We start from the raw sequence: 21,576 nt of genomic DNA on the forward strand, positions 1-21,576 counted from the left end.
AAGAACTGGACAAAATATCATTAGAGGGGATGGATAAGTGATATGGGAAGTGTTGTTATGTGTGTTTCTTTTTTTGGCTGATGTTGTATAAACTTACTTTCCTGCCTTGTTGCCACTATTAATACTAAAACTAATACTACTAATACTAAAACTAAAACAAAGAAAGACTCTAACAGGTCTCCAAATCCCATTACACCATGATAATAACAAGCTACACACTGCCATATGCCTCAGACGAAAACGCCACACTCCAGGAGCAAAACTCCGGGGTGTTGACTTTTGCCTCACTCTGCATATAGCCTAAACTTGGTTCCATATAATTTTTATTTTTCCTGTTTAGACATAAGAAGAAATATCTTCATGGAACAACACTTTCTGAGTGAAGAGGAGCTGAAAAAGACATTGGGATGGCTGGCTTCAACAGCAGGTTCCATATTTTTACTACTTTGCATATGTGAGTTGGAAAGAACAATTGCAACTGCATTGATAAACAAGGTGGACACACAGAATAATGTATACATGCTTCCCAGTGTTGTTTAATAAATTACATAAATTTTAAAACTGTCTTTAAGTACTTCTATGCCCAAAGGGACATTACTTATGGACCAACCTTTGTATTTAACTGTATATTGAACTCCTAGTGGGTTTACATCTTTCACAGTACTGGGAGTTTTAAAATTTGCTGTCCACAATTTCATTGTGTTCGTGGAAGGAGTGTTATAAACGCAAATATGTTTCCATGGAAGGAGTGTTATAAACACAAATATGTTGCCACAAATTTACACTGCATTATAAATGGTAGACATGCATATAATTTTATGTATGTGTCTATCACATTGTGAATGCTCCATAGTGAACCAATATCCTTAACTTGCTGTACAATCTCACTAAAAGAAGAAATTTCTATTGTGTATGCAGAAGAAAAATACAAAAGAACACCTATTTCTTGTAATCAACTTTGACACTATTTTTGCTCGTCTACAAGGTTGGGAATCGATGCCTTAAGTATTTCTTTACACAACACAATGGCAATTCAGCAAGCCAAGTTTCGGTAAAACAACAAGAAACTGCTCTTTTTTAATTTTTTTAGTTGCAATTTATTATAATTTCTTAGATAATATTAATGTAATGTGCATACACTTGAATTAAACTTAATAATACGGTACTATAAAATTATTTCATTAGTCTATTAATATGAGGCATTAATGCTATTGTATACAGTTAGTCATATGCACATGAAATTTGATATCATGTATAATTTTAGACTAATGCATATTATGGCTGGGAGTCAAATGAATTATTTGACTCCCAGCCATAATATGCATTTGCAATACATGTGGATTAATCCTATATGGTGTTGACTAATGATATTAGTATTACTAATACTAATACTAATGATATTAGTATTAGTAATGGCAGCATGATGCAAGAAAGCCTATGGCTTATGCTGCACCAGCCAAAAAAAAAAAAAAAAAAAACCTAATAATTAATAAAAGGAAAGGAAATTAAACCTATCATCCTATGTGTTTCCCTCACCCGAAGGTACTATCCAGATGACCTTTGAATTTCCCCAAACTCTCAGCCTCTACCACCCATGTAGGCAACTTATTCCAGTAATTTATAACTCACTGGCTAAAATAAAACTTCCTACAGTCCAATCTAAACATCTTCCTCTGTAACTTGAATTTATGTCCCCTAGTTCTAGCATCATTTATAATCTTGAAAATTTCATCCTCATTCATTTTACTGATGTCTCTCAGAGCCTTAAACACCTCAATCAAATCTCCTCTAAGGTGTCTAGTTTCCAAACTCTGCAACCCACATATTCGAAGTCTTTCTTCATAAGGACGCCCTTTTGCCGATCTCACCAGGCGAGTTACCCGTCTTTGCACCCTTTCATGAAGCTCGATGTCTTTCTTTAGGTGTTCCAAGTGTGGTCTAACAAAAGCCATATATAATGGGATTATCACATCCCTATCTCTACTTTCAAAAGTTCGATAGATCATCGATAGGACACACCATGGGCCTTCCCTGCAACCTGTTTATAATGCTAAGAGAATTTCATGTCTAACTGTATCGTAACACCCAAGTCCCTTTCTTCCAGTACTGGGTTTAGTTGAACTCCACCAAATGAATAAGTTATTTTGGGATTACTGTTTCCCAAGGATAATACCTTACACTTTGTTGGATTACAGCATAGCTGCCATTTTTCTGACGTGAAGAATTCCTTATTCCCCCTCTTTGCTCTGTTTGCTAGCGATTTCTCATAAACTGCCTTTGCCTGTCAAACCTTTTCTGTGGCTTTATTACAGATCATCTTGTAGCTGTTATAGGCTTCAGCACTTTTTATTGCTCTGTAACTTTTCCATGCCACCTTTTTCTGCTCAAGTAATGGGGCAACTTCACCATTCATCCAACTTGGAGCCCTCCTCGTGGAGTATTTTTTTAATGGTAAATACATATTCAAGGCGTCTGTGATAAATGTTTTAAAAGCATACCACAGTTCAATTGTATTCATTCTCTACGCGATATCTACCTGTTAACCGAGGCCAGGTAGAACCTTAAGACATTAATTTCCTTTTCTGAAATTATAACCCATTCCTTTGCCTTTTACTACTGCTACCTCTCTCTTCATCATCCACCGTAGAACTCTGTGACCACTTCCTGCTACTGGTTTCCTCTACTGTCAGCCCTGTTATGTAATCTGATTCATGGGTGATGATGAGGTCTAGGAGATTATTTTCTCTAGTACTTTCCCTGACATGTTGATACAAATAACATGTCATCTAGTTGATTTAAAAATTTTGTTCTCCATGTCGAGTTTCCTTCCCATTTTCTCCAATTAATTAGAGGCAAATTAAAATCACCCATAATAAAACATTGACGCTTACTTGCCCATTCCATTTGCATGTAGAGGCTTTCGTCATAATCTTCACAATCACCTGGTCTGTAGATTACTCCTACTTGCATTATACCTTTATTTCCAACTATCTCACACCATACAGATTCTATACTAGCATGTGAAATGTCTGAATCCGGGAAAGCTATTGTCACACACAGGCTGCATATGTATGCCTGAAGACAAATTCGCCTATTTTTAATCTAATGTTAAGAACTAAAATTAATATGAAAACTAAAGATAATATTACCATGAATCTGTTCATCCACATCAACCTTACTCTGCCACTGATCAGGAGCTTAAAGCAGAGAAATGACCAAACAAAATAATGTATACCTGTTTCATTATGGGTATGCAAGAGTCATTCATTTTGTTTGGGCATTTCTCTGCTCAAAGCCCCCACTGAGTAGCAGAGGAATATCCAAGTGCATAAATGGATTGATGGTAATATTATTTTTAGTTTTCAGCATTAGATTAAACATGGGAAAAAAATGTTGTTATTAAATTACTCCTTTATGCACTCGTATCATTAGCCAACAGCATATAGGCTTAATCTGCCCACACTGCAGTTGAACAATTCATCTCATCTCACATAATATCTGGTCCTATGCCATAATATGCATTAGTCTAAAATTATACATAATATATATATATATTCTCAGAGAACTCTAGTCACCTGCATCTTTGCATTCTTCTTCTTCTTCAGAATCTGAAAATGATAGAAGTGCAGGCAACTCGGGTTCTTCCTGGATTGGTGACGGTGTACTGTTAGGTGTAGGAAGTTCATCTTGACAGTCGGGAGGAGTCTTAGGTGGTGTTGGAACAGGAAGTAACTAAATGATATGAAATATTATTTTGCATATGAAAATGTTTTGGCAATTTTTTTCTTATAATTTAAACCTGTAATAAAAATGGCTGAAAATGAATACCATAGAAATCACTAATTCTAAAACTAAAAGGGTAAGTCATATTAAAACAAGGTTTATTTCCTTACCAATCAGAGATACATATTTCACAAATTAATTTTTATCTGTTTAAGTACCTATCTACCCAATTTTTTATACCTTGGATCAATCTTTCACTGCTGGAAATATTTAGGATGACCTCTTTCACATCTTCATTTCTTTAGTAAAAACTTGTAAGCTGCGACAAAAGTCTGAACTATACAAAGGATGATGGCGCCTCAGTAGCCAGGTGGGCAGGAGCAGCAGTGCATAGCACACTCTTCTTGATTAGACCGGGGTTCGAGCTGGTGACCACCAAATATGGAGGATGCGGAAAGGTCGGGGAATGACCACCGCATATCCCTGGAGCAATATGGCCTTAGTTGCTAATGCTCCTAAAACCAAATAATAACAACAAAGAATGATCAGCCACCTCATAGTAGGGACTCGTGGGGGGTATAGGTTGCACACTACCTGTAACAAAATGATAACTTCGCACACTGCAGATCATCTTGAATGGTAATTTCAGCACAGGTATTGGAACAATCCAAAAACCATTTATCTCTACATTCGATTTATGTCTTGGGACACTTTGCCCCTGCCAGTGATGGCAGCTAACTTTCAACCATCAAAGACTTTGATTTATACCCAACTGGTGACAACACCATGATCCAAAGGTCACTCTAAATTGCTAATATCAGTTTATACAAAAGGCATCAACAAAAAGGTGACTCCACCATCTGTCTAAAACTTGCTGGTCTATCATCAGACAATGTGTGACATCTATTAACAAATGCACATGGATCAGTGAATCATGTGTCAAAGTTCTGTCAGTAGCCACACAGCACTTTTTTGTTTTTTTATGAAAATCCCAACCACAAACAGTATTAGAACCTATAGTACTTAATACCATGCATGGGTTGAAGTTGAGAAGACTGAAGATACTTGTTGACATTGGACTTGAATTTCTGTAGGTGGTAATTTTTAGAAAATACATGCAAAGTAAGGTTGTTCAGAAAACAGAAGTTGAAAGGATACAGGAGGAAGAAAACTTTTCTGTGAACTTGAAGTTGGACAATAAATGGATGCTGCTGCTGACTGGTTGCAGCACATGTTCAAATTAGTTTGGAAGGGAGTGGGGGATGAGATAAATCCTGGAGAGACTTTTTTTTTTTTTTTTGTGGGGGGGGGGGCATTCCATGGTAGGGCTGATTTTAGATTTATAGAGTCAGTTTCTTTTTTTTTTCATTCTCATCATTTTTAATATAAAGAAGAAAAGTAATGCCAAGAACAAAAGAGAAAACTGAGTTTTCTAGATGCAGAGAAGGCAATATTTATGATGTGCTTACGCAGAGAGAGAGAGAGAGAGATTAGAAGTCAAGTCAGGGTCATTCTGTAATAGAAATATGTGATTTTGTCTAGAATTCTGAGTATCAAAGAAAAGTATAGGAGTAGATTCCTTTTTGTGAGATATAAAATAGGACAGAATTTTAGAAGGATTGAAATGAACTAAGTTATCTTTGCCCCACTGAAGAATTACCAGAAGATCAGCATTTAAGGAATTGGCAGTGGATATTTGCAACTGTTTGTGCAGAGCAAGGTAAAAGTTTCTCAAACTAGAAGATTTTGTTAGTTATTTGGTTTTTTTAGGAGCATTAGCAACTAAGGCCATATTTCTCCGGGAATATGCGGTGGTCATTCCCTGACCTTTCCGCATCCTCCGTATTTGGTGGTTACAGGCTCGAACCCCGGTCTAATCAAGAAGCGTGTGCTACACAATGCTGCTCCTTCCCACCTGGCTATGGAGGCACCAAACTAGAAGATGACACAGAATGTGTATCATTAGCAAAAGTGTGGTTAGGATTTCCAGTCAGTGGAAGAAGGTTATTAATATACAAGAGGAAAAGAGCAGGGGAAAGAACTGAACCTTGAAGAATACCAGCATTAGTGAAGAAGTCAGAAGATAGAGCCATCTACCATCATCTGCAGAGAGTGGTAACAGAAAAAAACAACTAAAAGGAGTGAGCTTGTTTAGAAGACCTTTATGCCAAACACAATCAGAAGCCTTAGAAATGGCAACAGCAATTGCTTGAGTTTCACCAAACATTTCCACTGAATTTTTTCACAGATGGGTATCATAAGCCAATCTTTCAACAGTGGATCAACACTGACAGAATCCATATTAGCGATCATTGATCAGAAGGAAGGTTAAGATAGTTTAGGAGTTGGCAGCTAATGAATTTCTCCATTGCTTTGGAAGGAATAGCAGTAAGGGCAATGGAATGATAATCAGATTGGAGGGATCTGTCACCCTTTTAGAAACTGGTTGGATATGAGCAAATTTACAAGCAGAAAAAAAATTATCAGTGGAATAAGAAAGTGTAAAAAGGTGACACAGAAGAAGAGCAAGATCTGGAGCACAGGTTTGAGAACAAGCAAACAAATGCTATCAGGATTTAGCCAAAAGTTTTGGCAAGAGGCCAGAATGCTTAACTACCATTTGGACAAGAAGCCAGTTTTCTACTCTTACCCTGTTCACAATTTAGTTTGGATTAGTCTGGTAGGTAGGTAATGATTAATAACTTCTTTACAATTGTTGCGAGCTTTAGTGAAAGCTTAAAATGAATCTGGAGATTTGGATGCAAGCTAACTGTGATATCCTACATTCTTATCTTGAACATCCTTAGCACATTAATTGGAAAACCAAGATTTATATAGAGAATGAGATTTTAAGGTGGAGTGTGGAATAAAGGACTTCATTGGAGAAAACATCATCAACAAGTTGTGATCTGAGGTTTCTAGTGGGCTACTCATCTTGGCTATGTATATTCCAAACAGTTATTTTTGAGAAAACAGTCACGAATTAGGATGTGTACTTATGATCATCTGGTATTCTGGTAGGTAGGTAAATGAACAATTTGTGTGGTCATTAGTAATTGCATTGATCAATTATCTGTGTGACTCAAAAACTGAGCCCAGCTGGAGTTGTGAACATTAAGAGATCCAAGGAAAATTACGTCACTGTTAGGAAAGTTGGATTGGAGAAAGCAGAGTTTCAAAGAAAGGAAGTTATCACATTGACTGCCAAATACAAGTTAACTCGTACTTGGCGATCTGACCCAGGACGCCAAGTACGAAATGACCTACAAGTTAACTCGGACTGATATGACTTGCCTTTCAGGCACAGCTATGAGTGTATATTTGTAGCAAATACATGCAATTGATGGATAGTGGGGTTCTAGGATAAGAATGAAAAATCAACCATGGCGTCAGAAAACAGAAAATTTATTCACAAAAAAAAAAAAAAAAAAAAAAAAAAAAATTACAAATACATAAAGAAAAGTGTATTACTAAAACTTACAAAAATAATATAGTTTATTTGTGATATTTCTTGAAACATTCTTCTATACAAAAAGCAGGCTTTTCTTTGTACACTGGACAATAATAGCATTTTTTATTTCTGGTACATACTCGACACTGCTTAGTTGGGTATGCTTTTTTTCAGTTGGTGGTATTGCCTCTAAATAATGAACGTCGCATTCAGACTTAATCTTCTTTGGAACATTTAGAATTTTTTCTCCAATCAAAGATTCAATTAATGTTTCTCTGAACTTTAGAGATTTTATGGTGGAACCTGTAACTTGACAGAAAAGGATGTATGTGTTATGTATATATATTTCTAAAATATGTAATGAAATTTTTTTGCTATCTGATGATTTTTCTTAGCACTGAACAATACGAGAGCATTTGATCTGATCGATCTATGCTGGACATTCCACTATTGTAATCTCGAATTATGTTGGGTTTTCTCGAAAATTTTCCATTCCGGTTACGTACCTCGACCATTTGAACAACATGTTTGTTAGAAATAGTGAGAACTTCTCTTATCCCTCCACTTACAAACTACAACAGGGCCATTTCGCTGTCATGAAACTTCTCCTTTCTTCAATTTTCTCATCACCAGATCTTTTGGATTTTCTTTTCTGTTGGTGCGTAATATTCCACATACATAAGTTTTTCGAGCAGACAACAATTCAATTTCGTCAGAGCAACAGAATTATAAAAATTGTCCATATACACTACATATCCCTTTGTCTAAATAGTCCTCAAGCAATTATAGCACAACTTCAGCAGTATGACCTATGTTTTGTTCAGTTTCTTCTGATTTACCTGAGTAAATTTTTATTTTCATAACAAGGCCATTGGACTCACACAGTTCGTAAAGTTTGATTCCGTATTTGTGCTTATTTTTTATGTACTGGCGGAAATTCAGTCTCCCATGCCGCAACATCATTGACTTGTCAATACAGATGTTTTTATTCGGTACATAATTATTGCGTATAACATTATTGAAATGTTAATGAAATGAACAAAGTGAAAATATCATAATATCAACTGGAATCTATTTCGACTCATAAATGATTGCCAAACCATAACATTGTAGAATGCACTTGTACTCCAGTAATGCTCTATTGAAGGAAAAGAACAAGGACCCATTTGTAACAAAAGTTCAAGAAACACTTTCATTTCTGAAATGTCCGTGTCCTTCCATTTTGATGACCTGGCATATTTTTGCAATTGTCCACATTTTTCAGTTTCTTGCCTAGCGTATAAATTACTTTGTTCCATTAATAAGATAAGAAATTGTTCTGAAAAATATAGCTCTACCAATTTTTGTACACTAAGTTCTGTTGTGTCCATTTCCAAACCAATGTTCTCTTCAAAAATAAATTGTGGAGGATCTTGTGCTATTTCATTCCACAAATTATTATTATTTGACGTACTTTCCTGCAGAGAATTAGGATTATTTTCAGGCTGGGAGCTGGCTTCACCTTCGCTATACTCACTTGAATCATTAAATGTTCATAATTTTCATTGTCGGAACCAGAACTGTACGGCTCATCAAAAATCTCTTCAAATTCCGGGTCACTCATATTAGCATACAGCTCAAGCTGCTCTTCGGTCAGTGGTCTCTTCTTATTCATGTTTTAGGTTCTTTTGTTTTTTTTTAGAAACACGTAAATTAGTAAATACAACATACACACACGGCACAGTCCCTGTCACTACTATGGATTTATGCACACCGCTGACTCATATACGGAAAATTCTACAGGTAACAAAACGTCTCGAGTTAACTTGTAGTGGGCTTCCGCGAGGAATTTTCTATTACACACGCCATCTGAGATAATTCGAGAAGCTTTTTTTTACAACAATAAGCTATTTTTAGAAGTTTTGATGATGAATATATATATATTATAATTTGGGTTTTGAATAATTTAACATGCCTAACTCAGATTGGTGTCGGAGCCCCATTCACCCAAATAAGCCATAGCAGTCAACACGTTAAAGATCTCTAAGCGATTAACTGAGTTTGGAGAATGATAGAGGCAACAGAGAAATCTGAAAGAATAAGTAAAGAGGTTTTAAGCCAGAGAAGGCAGAAAAGAGGAGATTCCAAATTAGTAAGTTTTTACTGGGAACATCAGAGTGGATATATACACAAGTGCCACCTTTGAAGCGAAAGGAATTGTGCAGAAAATAATTAGCAACAAATGAAATGAGCGGTGGTTGAGTCAACCAATAATTGGGATTCTGTTAGAAAAAGTAAGTGGAGCTTGGCAGATTGTAAGTGGAAATGGACATCACTGAGATTGGAGCTGAGACCACATATTTTTGAAATGAATGAAGAAATTTTTGGGAGGTTTAGATCTTTTTGCAGATAAATTTATACTTTTACTTTTGACTAGTCATGATGCATTCAGCAAATAAAGTAAAAATAGAGGTGAGGAACATGTTGCATGAAGTGATAAAATTTTTGGATACCCACAGCAAAAATATGCCTAGCTACTTGACATGTTTGTTTGTTATTTGGTTTTTAGGAGCATTAGCAACTAAGGCCATATTGCTCCAGGGATATGCGGTGGTCATTCCCTGACCTTTCCGCATCCTCCGTATTTGGTGGGCACGTGCTTGAACCCCAGTCTAATCAAGAAGCGTGTGCTACACTGCTGCTCCTGCCCACCTGGCTACGGAGACGCCTGCTACTTGACATAACATGGCCTCAATAATTCCAACCCGTGTATACACACTATTTGGACTTCCTCCAGTCACATGGAAGAAAACCTTCCAATTAAATGCATAAGGATAAACAGATGTGTCTTTAATGCTTCATATCAGGTCATTTGCCTACACAGTACAACATATAGTGGATGAGCATAACTGAATATAAACTCAAGCCTTTGAGGCTGAAAGCCAACTGCTATCACAGGAGAGACTAAAGTATCCTGAATATAGAAATTGAACATAGAAAAGCATAAATTTTCAAATTATTTCAATATCTGCATTGATATATAACTTCTACAATCTTTAATACTATATTGTGTGGGACAAACAAAAAGGTACACAATCTTCTTTACATGTTTAATTGGAAGTTTTTCTTCCATCCACCACTTGGCATATTTGAATAAAATGATATTAGCAATTTAGGCTGACTTGGATTACAGCATTGTCTTTAACATAAGCATAAGCCCAAACACTGCGGCTGCCATCAGTGGAAGTATCAAGGTGCCCTAAAGACAAAAATTTAATGCAGAGAGGCATACAATTTTCAAATTACCTTGGAAGGTATAGTACCAAACGAATGTGACTGTTTCACTCCAATACATGAAATTTTAATTTTTACTCAATGCCTTCAGCATCTTATACACTACAATCAGATTCCTACTTTGTCTAGTTTCAAATTTTGCAGTCCGCACCCCATAAGCCATTCTTCAGATGTGAATCAATTTGCATTCATTAGTAATCTGACTGCTCTTCTTTGAACTCTCTCCAGAAGTTTTGTGTATTTTTTAAGTGTGGTTTCTAGGCCTGAATACAATATTGCAAATGCAGTCTGACCATCATCTTGTAAAGAGGGATAATGGCATCTTTCTCCCTACTGGCAAGGTCCTATAAATCTACATCAAAGTCTTTTTCATCTTGAAGGAAAAAAAAAAAAAAAGAAAAAAAAATTTGGCATCTTCCCCCCCCCACCAACTTATACACAACACCAGGTTTCTGTTCCTTAAATACATGACCTTACATTTAGAAGCATTAAATTTTAGTTGCCATTTTTCAGACTATATATGCAACCAATCCAAGTCTTTTTGAAGTATCCTTATCTGGCTCAGGTTGTGAACCACCCTTCCCATCTTCAAATCATCAGCTTTCAAAGGAAGCTGATGATTTGAATATCAATATCATTTATGAAAATTAGAAATAGGAAGGGGAAATAAAGATATAAATAGGAAAGGAAATAAGTTAACTGAACCATAAAGGATGCTGCTTGTTACACTGATCCATTCTGAAGAGTGACCATTTACAACAACCCACTGTCTCTTGGCTTTCAGCCAGCTTGCAATCCAGTGTAGGATCTTACCAGTTACCCCAACTTTTCAGTTATATAGCAACTTTCCAACTAGACATATAATATCAAAACCTAGTTGCATCCAACTGTTTAATGACTAATCATAGTAATTTATCAAATTGGTCAGGTATGACCTTCTCTTAACAAACCCATGCTGGGATCTATCCAAGAATACCATTCTTGTTAAGATGGTCCAGAACCACATTCTTAACTACAGATTCCATAATCTTCCTTACCACAGCAATCAAACTATAGAAGTTTGACTTCTGTGGTAAGAAATGAGGAGACGACATTCTTTGTGGAATGGAGAGATACTAGTACTTCTCCAGTCCAAGGGAATTATCCAAGAGTATGAAATTCTCATTAACATTCACAATGGTTTGATACATTCACATGCAGCCTTTTTAATTATTACTGAATAGATACTATCAACTCCTGGATCATTGCTCTCCTTTAACCTCTTCAGCTTTTCTAACAAATGCTCATTGAGATCATTATATTGCTTACTTTATGGCAATCTGACTCCTTAATATTCCTCAAAAGATTCAAACTTACTTTCTTATGTAAATTTCACCAAAGAGTAAATATCATTCAACTCATTTGCCTTTTCTGGTGGGAAATGACCCTACAAGTTGAATAACAACATCAGCATGATCTGCTTTTGAAATTCTTGAATTTTTTTTTGCTATGAAAACAACATTTACCACCACACATTGCACAGTTTGCCCTCTGATGTAATAATGCAGATTCTCACTCATGATTATGATCCAGGAATATATTTCCATTAGTTTCATAATGAATCAGGTGCAGAAAGTTCAGTTCCATTTTTCAGTTTTTTCTGGATTTTCAACATATCTACATATCCACACTGCATATCATCCTGTACTCTCATAGCATAGGTACATCAAGAAACTCTCTATACCAAATATACTGGCTCACCTGTCACTATGAATGCCACTATACATTTTCTTTCATGCATCACAATGTACACACAGATAGTGCAACCTGTAGTCATTATTACTCTGAAATAGTAGTATTTGTCCTTGTATGTCACACATATGTTCCATTTGACATGGAGACTTTCTACATTCATAGCAGCCACATTTTGACTTTTAAAAATGCTGGAGACTTTTTAAAATCCAAATTCTGAACTTGAAATTGAATTTTACAAATTTCTAATGATGGGATATTTGGATTCTGTGGTAGCTGAACTATTTGGGAGGGAACCCATTCATCATCTCAAAATCTATTCTTCTGGTCAGTTTAGGCATGATCCTCCATCTTCCCCTCCAAGGTATTATTGTACTTCCAAAAACAAATATAGTAACCAGCAGAACCAGCTACTCCCATCCAAAATGAAATTCACCAATCTAGTGTCATTATGGAGAATGTTCTTCCCAAACAACACCATCCAGCATTTCAACACCTTATGCACTTATTGGATAAGTGCATAAGTTCAAAGATAAAAGCCTAAAGATGCCAAAAGTTTTATACTAGAATATAATACAGTAAAATCTTGTTAATACAAACTTGATTTATACAAAGTACTCATTTATATGAAGTATATACCATTCCCCTGTGAAAGGATAGGCTTTTCTATACAAAAAAAAATTCATTTATTACAAAGTTCGGTTAATATGTATTACAAAGTTTGTTTTCACCCCGTGAGAAATATATATTATTTTGTATGTTTAATACAAATCTCAGCACAGCTGTCTAATTATTGGCCCTGCTATTGCCTCTGGCCACCCGATTCACTGCTTCCTGAAGGATGGCACTAACTTATTAGAAATTATTTTTGTGTAAACAAAACCAGTTTATAGTAGCTACAACATAAGTGTACAGGAACTCCCCGACTTTACGTAATACTCGACTTATGGAAATTCAATTTTATGTAAGTCTTTGCTGGCCGGTGCAAACTTAAAAAAATCATGAAAACGTATTTTGCATCCCGTAGGAATAAATGGAGGTATCATGAAAATATCATAACGTGAACCCAATAACGCATTGCTTTTTTTTTTTTTTTTTTTGGTAATTTGTTCCAAGACATTGGAAGTTGAAATTTTCACTATAACTAAGCTATTTATCTCTCTAAAAGGTCATTTTTATAATGGAAATTGCACAACACTTTCATCGTTATCATATGTTCCGTTACAAGAATCAATTTTGAATGCCTTTGTGATATTTTTCTAAAACACATTTCTGGAGGTCACTACCATAAAACAATTTGTACTTTCCGGTTTTTTGGGCTTTTCTGTTAGTGCAATCTGTTATAAATGGGTAGTAAACTCAATCTTATTGCATTTGCTATAATACCGACAGCTGGAATTCTGTGGGTTTTTACGTTACGGTATTAGGGTGAAATAAATTTTCAGAATCTTCTCTTCATTCCTATTTACTTATTACAATGGTGAAGAGGAAGGGACCAATGAAAAGTGCAAGTACTGGCAGTGATAGGAAACGAAACAAAATTGATTTAGAAATGAAGATGATTAATTAAGAAGTACGAAGCAGAACAAAGTTTGTCATCTATTTCACGAATTAGGTCTCGCTGCTTCAACAGTGAATACTATTTTAAGGGACAGTGCGCATATAAAAGAACATGTTCAAGGATCAACGTATTTCGCACCGGGACCCAACAGCGTTCAGGTGCTATATCGAAGATGGCAAAGCTATTAATAATATGGATGGAAAATGCCCCTGAATCTAATGGCCATTCAAGCAAGAAGTATTTATGAAGATAACGATAAGTACGGCAAACCCCAAGCCAAGCTCGTGGCAAGCAACGGGTGGTTTAATAGGTTCAAGCATCACGCTGGTTTCCAAAACATTAAAGTATGCGGGGAAGTCACCACGCCGATTCTGCAGCTGCAGACAAATTTTGTGATGTGTTGAAAAAAATCCCTTCTAAATCTCCACAGCCGTCAACCTCCACAGTGGCGTACTTATCAGCTGGAGAGTTAATTCTTGCAACAACCTTGAATGGTCAATGATATATAGGAATTTTTCTAGCAGGGATAAGGAGGTGATTATTCCCTTGTATAAGGCAATGGTCAGGCCACACCTAGAGTACTGTATACAGGTCTGGAGGCCTCATTTCAAGAAGGATGTAGAGCTGCTGGAACGAGTACAGAGAAGGGCAACAAGATTAGTGAATGGAACAAAGGGGTGCTCTTACGAAGAAAGGCTTAAGTTTTGCAAATTACAGTGTCTGGAGACTAGGCACCAGCGAGGTGATCTGATAGAGGTGTATAAAGCCTTGAATGGTTTGAGCATGCTCAATGCTGATGAGATTCTTCCTCTCGCTCAGAATAATCACCTGAGAGGGCATAAATTCAAATTGAGGAAAGACAGATGTAGGATAGACGTGCAGAAATTTGCCTTTAGCCAGCGGGTGGTTGGTTGGTGGAACAGACTTCCATCCCTTGTCGTGGAAGTTGATAGCTTAAATAAGTTTAAGGCTCAGCTGGACAGGTATTTTGAACGAACAGAGGGGTGAAGTGGAAGTGGTTTTTTTTTTTTTTTTTTTTTTTTGGCTGATGCTGCATAAGTTTGCTTTCTTGCATCAAATGCCTCTACTAATGCTAATGCTAACAACGCTTGAAAGGCAAAACTTGCTGATGTTATACCTGTCTCCTCTCTCTTTTTGTAATTTTATAATTTTCAAATTTTTGTAATTTTTTCTGTGCATGAGATGAAAAAATTGAATAATTCTATTTACACTGGTGTTCAAAGAAAGTGCATCACCCCGTAAAATTGTAATTGTCATCCGAATAACGTAAGTATATGGCATATATACTTGATACATCATAACAGCCAAATGATATGGGGGTGCATTTCATATCGCAGAGTAGGTCACCTGCAGTTTATAAAAGGCTCCATAAATGCCAATGGATATCTGGCTATATTGGAAGGCAAATTGCTGCCAACCATTAGAGACCATTTCAACCTGCAAATAACTGCATCTTTCAGGACGACTCTGCTCTTCGTCATCAGGCAAAAAGTGTAAGCAGACACTTCTGTAGTTACTTTAGCTTCATTTCTGCATTAGAGGTTCGACAGTAATGTTTGCTAACATTTGTTACAGGTGAAAAAATGGTTGGAAGAACGGCCTATTACAACTCTCAGCTGGCCAGGAAACAGCCCAGACCCGAATCCTATAGAGAACTGTTAGCATTGTGTGGAATCTGCAGTTGCCAGAAAGAAACCAAAGACCCTTTGTGAACTTCAGGAAGCCATAATTCATGCTTGGAACGACGAACTATCAGTTGATTATCTTCAGAAATTGATCTTGTCAATGCGCTGCTGTCATCAGGGCCAGAGGTGGTTCAACTAAATATTAGTTTGCACCTGGTGAACTTTTTATTTTGTTTTCCACTTAAAATGATAAACTGAAGCAAACTGAGGGCTTCTGATAACATTTCAGCCATAATTGTCGTGTTTACCAAAACTGTTGTATAAAGGTTGCAAATGCTCATTTTGGAATATTTGGAGAGCACCTGTGAAATATTACTTAGCTTTGCCTTAACTATTAATAAATATCTTTTGTTTATATTTCTATTTGTGATGCGAGTCATTAATGTAACATACCATCACAAAAAGGGAATTAAAAATGTGAAATTCCTAGGTGATGCACTTTCTTTGAACACTAGTGTACATGTTTGTTGAACATTGCTTTTTTGCTTCTATCAAATTCAGTGCGCATAGTTGCAAATGCGGAATTTCCCTAAATGCTTATTTAGGGAAATTGACTTACGTACCGTTCCGCAGAATGCAACCTTTACGTAAGTCGGGGAGTTCCTGTATTTTGAAAAACATCATGTTAAATTAACAAAAAATAAAAAACAATTTAGTTGTTTACATACGTTCCCTTGCTCTCCACGGGATTAAGGTCAGTTCTTTGAACTGACTTTGAAGTGGTACTAACAAATGCATGCATTTAATTTACCAATATCGGGTCCGATTTTGCAAGAAAAGGCAAATTATCTGGCTCAGCAACATGGAATTGGCAACTTCAAATGCAGCAGTAGCTGGCTCCAGAGATTTAAAGATAGGAATAACTTGGTTTCGCAAAATGTTTGTGGTGGGTCTGGATTAGTCGACAGTTTGCCCTCTGATATTAAAATATTTTGGTTGTGTTCTGTACGGTCCATTCTTGAAAAATATGAAGCAAAGGATATTTTTAATCTTGATGAGACAGGTTTATTTTATAATTTATTGCCAAACAAAACATTTGCTGTTTGAGGAGAGCCTTGTCATGGTGGAAAATTAAGTAAACAAAGACACACTATTCTGTTACGCTGCAATTCAAATGCAGCATATCAGAAGCCAAAATGTTTTAAAGAATTTAACCAACTTCCCTGTGATTATGTGGCCCAATAGAAATGCTTGGCTTACGGTCAAAATTTTTCAGTCTGATTATCAAAAGTGGACAGAAGAATGGCTTCAGAAAAAAGGAACATTTTGATGATTCTAGATCGTTATACAGCACATTCTGCCGAGACACTTAAGTTGACAAATATATGGCTGTTGTTTTTAACCTCCCATTTCCATCTGTAGCTGAGTGGTCAGGAGCAGGAGTGCAGTAGCACACGCTCTTTGAGTAGCCCCTGACTGCTAAATACGGTCAATCTGCCAACCCACACTGGACCAGGCAGATTATGGTTCATTTCCCTCAACATGAAATGTTGAGGAGGCTTCCATCCTGCAGTGGGTGATAAGGTACTTGATCCTCAACATAGCAGGGAGGGAACAATTTGCAGCTAAATTGGAATGTCTTGGATGCTATCCGTAATTTTTTTATTGCTTGGAACTGTATTGCATCAAGTGTAATAATCAATTGCTTCAGAAAGAGTGGCTTTAGAGAGAATATCATCAAAAAACATGGTCCAGCAGACGAATGTGATAGCAACATCGAGGAATGGGGGAATTTAAAGGAGCTGTAGATTTGATTTTGTTGGTGAATTTAAAGAGTTTGGGAAGCTACATGTAGTTTCTACCACAGCAATGCTAACACCAGAAGAGCTGCTAAACACCAAGCAAAACTGATGTTTTTGTTACCAGCAACAGCAAAAGTGAAGCACACACACACATTAAAAAAGATGCCCAAAATGCATTGAGCATAATAGAGAGTGTGTTGGCCTACAGTAGTGTTGATAAAGAAACAACTATTGCATTTTATAATGTTGTGCTGTAGTTAAAAATGCATATATAACAAAAACTGTGCAAACAATATTGGATTCTTTCTTTAAATTAGATTAATTTATCAAAAAGTTAATGGATTGTATGTCTCCTTTTATATTAAGATTAATTCTTTTACCGTGATACTAAAATATTGTATATATCAAAATATATACTGTACAATATTTTCATTTCTGTTAATTGCTTTTCTCTTAGTTTACCTTACAAATGAAATAAAATCTGTAAAAGTGTGTTAATCCTACTGTATTGTTAGACAATGCTTTTGTTTTCTTTATTTTTTATTTTAATTATTTTATTAATGTAAATTAATTTATTTTTGTTATTACTATTATTTTTTTATTATTCTTAGATATATAGTATGTGCCAAAAAAATAAAGGTAAAATTTTGACACTTTTGGGGGACCTTGTTACTACAAACCTCGTTATTACAAAACGCAAAAATTTAGGTCCCTTGAACTTTGTATTAAGGAGATTATACTGTATATATTACAATCCATCCCATCTTATATAGTATGTATGTCACTATAGATATGTATCATAATGTACTTTTTTTTTTTCTTTTTTTTTTTTGTTAGTTGTTGGTGCATCGGCTTCTGTGGCCACATTGCACCTCCAAAGGTTTTTGCATTTTACTCTGATCCAAGCCTGGTCGGCTTCGTAATGTACTTATATCACAGAACTGCCTCTATTTGATTGGATAAAAATGTACACAAAAAATGGTGCATGCACGTGTGTGTGTGTGTGTGTGTGTGTTTAATGTACATAAGCTACACTGGCTATAGTGCGCCTCCAAACAAAAAATGGTACTCAAAATTATCCACCAAATTAAAATAAAATTCAATTTTGGTTGATCAAATATTGTTGAATAATTTCGGTGGATAAAAATTGTCAATCATTTTAAGAATCTCAAATGTCAATTTCAACAAAATCTGTTCAGCCAGTTGTATGCTGTCATAGATGTGTATAAAGAGATGGGCAGACAGATAGACATGACAATACTAATTGCTTTGCAACTGCATACTGTTGTAAGACACATCTAAAAAAGTGAAATCGTGATAAAATTTTGGGAATAACAGGTTGAACAGCCAAATCTGATTAATGATTGATATTAAAATATTTTGGACATAAATTTTCTGTTTGTTATAAATTTTCTATCTGTTAGAAAATTATTTTAAAAATATGTTATTAATTTCAGTACCTGAGATGTGACTTGAACCTGGATATTTTCTGAATCCTCTTCGCTTGATTCAGCCACCTCTGATGGTGAGGATATTCTATCTGATTCATGATTTTTAATTTCCATATTCTGACTAGTCAGATTTTTTCTAACAACTTCAACTGCTAACCTTTCCACAAGTTTTCTATTTGAAGTTGTATTATTTTCCTTTGATATATCATATTTATCTGCAATAAAATTAATGCAAGACAACATTGTTTTAAAAAAAATAAATTCATTTTATATCATAAATTACAATTCTTTTTCTATGAAAAATAATATCCAAACTGGCTAACAAATATAAAACATAGTGGTGGGTCTTGCAATTTCTTTATTCTGATTAATACAGATTAAAATATTTTCCCCTGAGAACAAGCATTTTTAAAAAATCAGAAACTCGCATATTAAACATTATAAAAATGTATATATAGATATGCAAGTGCTGCTTACATAAAAATGATTAATTAATTGTTCAATGTATCAGAATGTAATAGAATGGCATGTTTTTATATATACAAAGCTTATAGATATTTGTTTTCCATGTTCACTATTAAGAGGAGCAAGCACATACAGTGAAGATAGATTTGTCAGTTAGTGTTTTATTAATTTCTCTTGATTTTATATTTTTGTGAACAGAAATTTGAAATTCCACCTACTAACTCTTTATCCTAATTCTTTAATTTTCTGAAACTAATCTTTGTCCTAAATAACCACTAAGGGTGCTCCATCATGATATATGCACTCCAACTAACTTTGAATAGTGCAAATGATGCTTTTGGAGAAATGTATAGCCAAGAGGAAATAATGCTTCTTTAATATTCTTTCCAAAAATACTTATCCACTTTCTTACATCTCCGTTTATTTTTTATTTCCAGAATATCCTCACAATATTACTAATGAGTTCATTGTTGTATATGCCTGCAAAATCAAGATAATAATCCTGATAATGGACAAATACACACACCATATGACCAAAGACTAATCTTTCTTTTGCATTCACTTTTTTGGGACAAAGAAGGGGTGATACTGATTATTTTCAATTCAAAGGGCTAAATCCATTACAAGTGAATAATATTCTCCCTTGCTACTAAAATTTTAAATACAATCAAAGGCCAAACATCACTGTGAAACTCTCCACAAGGATTCTCTTCCTGCATGACAATGATTCCAGTCACAAGATCAGGTAACCATGAAAACGATCAATGATTCAGGTTATGAATTGTTGTCATAACTGCATTATTTTCCAGTTGTAGCCCCTTCAGATTACTATCCACTTCCTATAGTGAAAGAACATTTGACACAGTGGCATTTTTGGACAAATAACTTTGTCCAAATAGCAAATGAAATTGAAGAGTGAATAGAGGAATAAAATGCTGGGATATAGAAAATATCAAGTGTCTAATGAATATGTAATATAAAACTATATTGAACAAAAATTGATTCACTTCCAGATTGCTTCATTTGTAGTATGGTAGGATAGAAACTTTTCAAATACCCCTCTCATTGCAGTACATCTTGAAAACTGCACTGCTTACATCTGTAATATATCAGTTTGTTATGATTATAATTCATTTTATGATAAAATGCAATCCAGATCCAACCATACATATTTGCATTAAAGTTATCATTTTGTTGCAGATTTGTTTTTTATTCCTAGTTGTGAACTGTATTAAGCCTACTTACTCACAAAAAAAAAAAAAAAAACCTAATTTAAATAACAGCAACAATAATATTAATAATGATGGTGTGAAGCTTAGGGGCAGGAAATATTGCTCGCTCTCTCTCTCTCTCTCTGGGTGGCAATTACCTTTGGTGCACAACCACTGAATCCAATTTATTTTGAAACTCATATATATGTAGTTTTTCATTTCTGGAACTTGTTACTGAAAATGAAGACCTAATTTTTTACTTGATAATGAGTGAAAAAGCCCATTTTCATTTGAATGATTTCATTAAAACAAGTGTGGGTACAAGTAGACATTTCACTTGCACTGTTGTACTGACTGGTGTGGAATCATGAAAATCGGAATAACTGGTCTGGTCCTTTTTGAGGATAACAACTAGTCATTTTAGGGTTTTGCTGCACTAATTACTTTGTCAAAGTTTTTTTAGTATTTATCATGCATAGTTCATACAAACATTCTGAGTCCAATCAGCATGTTGTACAAACTAAAAAACCTGGAATAATACTGACTGCCCTCCCTTAGCCAGAGATTGGTTAACTACAGCCTTAACTGACAAGGCCTTTAGATTCCTTAGTGTTTCTGATAGAATCTGAACCCAAACATTTTCAAAGGGGCTCACATCTGGAGAGAATGGGCTTGGCACACCCAGGGTCCTGAGCTGGATATCATCATTCTTCTCTTTCTTGGTGATTCCCTTCTACTTATGTCTCTCTCTCTGGCTAATAATAATGATAATAATAATAAAGTGGCATCCTTTAAATTTGGAACCACTGAAACTTTATGGTTTCTTTCCTTTTTCATTGCAGTTATGATGGATGGTACTGAATAAAGACAAGCATGTTGAGGTCAAGGTCAGAAGACACAAGTATGTTTAAAGCATACCAACCAGAATGGTCTTTAATTAACCATGTGCAAGTTGCTTGCAAAATTTAAGAGACAGGGTCAGCAAGATCACAGACTAGCAAGAGTGCTGTGACTCAGGGGAGAAACGAAGGGAGTGATTCTCCAATGCATCACAGTCTCAAAAAATGTGCGAAATGTGAAATGTTTGCCGCCCTTTCTAAAATAGGACATGATCTAGTCAAGGAGGATTCATTTGTGTGTGATAGGTGTCTAAAGTGTCAAGAAATTAGGCGCCATCTCAGCATTCTGATGGGAGTCTATGAAAGCTTGAGGTGTAGGGTAAATGCCCTCAAAGAAATTAATATGAGGGGCCCATCAAGCTC

At 35.4% G+C, this 21,576-nt stretch overlaps 1 protein-coding gene across 1 annotated transcript in view; it reads right to left on the reverse strand.

The window, feature by feature from the left end:
• The window catches only part of LOC150084675 (uncharacterized), a 284,941-nt gene that overhangs the window by 87,313 nt on the left and 176,052 nt on the right, over nt 1-21,576 (reverse strand). Inside the window, exons 12-13 of the mRNA XM_090376319.1 lie at nt 18,648-18,853; nt 3,576-3,732 (exon numbers count right to left, since the gene is read on the reverse strand). Coding sequence (XP_090232445.1) covers nt 3,576-3,732; nt 18,648-18,853 — 363 coding nt within the window. The remainder of the gene's footprint in view (nt 1-3,575; nt 3,733-18,647; nt 18,854-21,576) is intronic.

Source organism: Mastigoproctus giganteus, chromosome 6 (genome assembly GCF_048544385.1).
Source record: "Mastigoproctus giganteus isolate SK-2022 chromosome 6, ASM4854438v1, whole genome shotgun sequence".
Classification (NCBI taxonomy): domain Eukaryota; kingdom Metazoa; phylum Arthropoda; class Arachnida; order Uropygi; family Thelyphonidae; genus Mastigoproctus; species Mastigoproctus giganteus.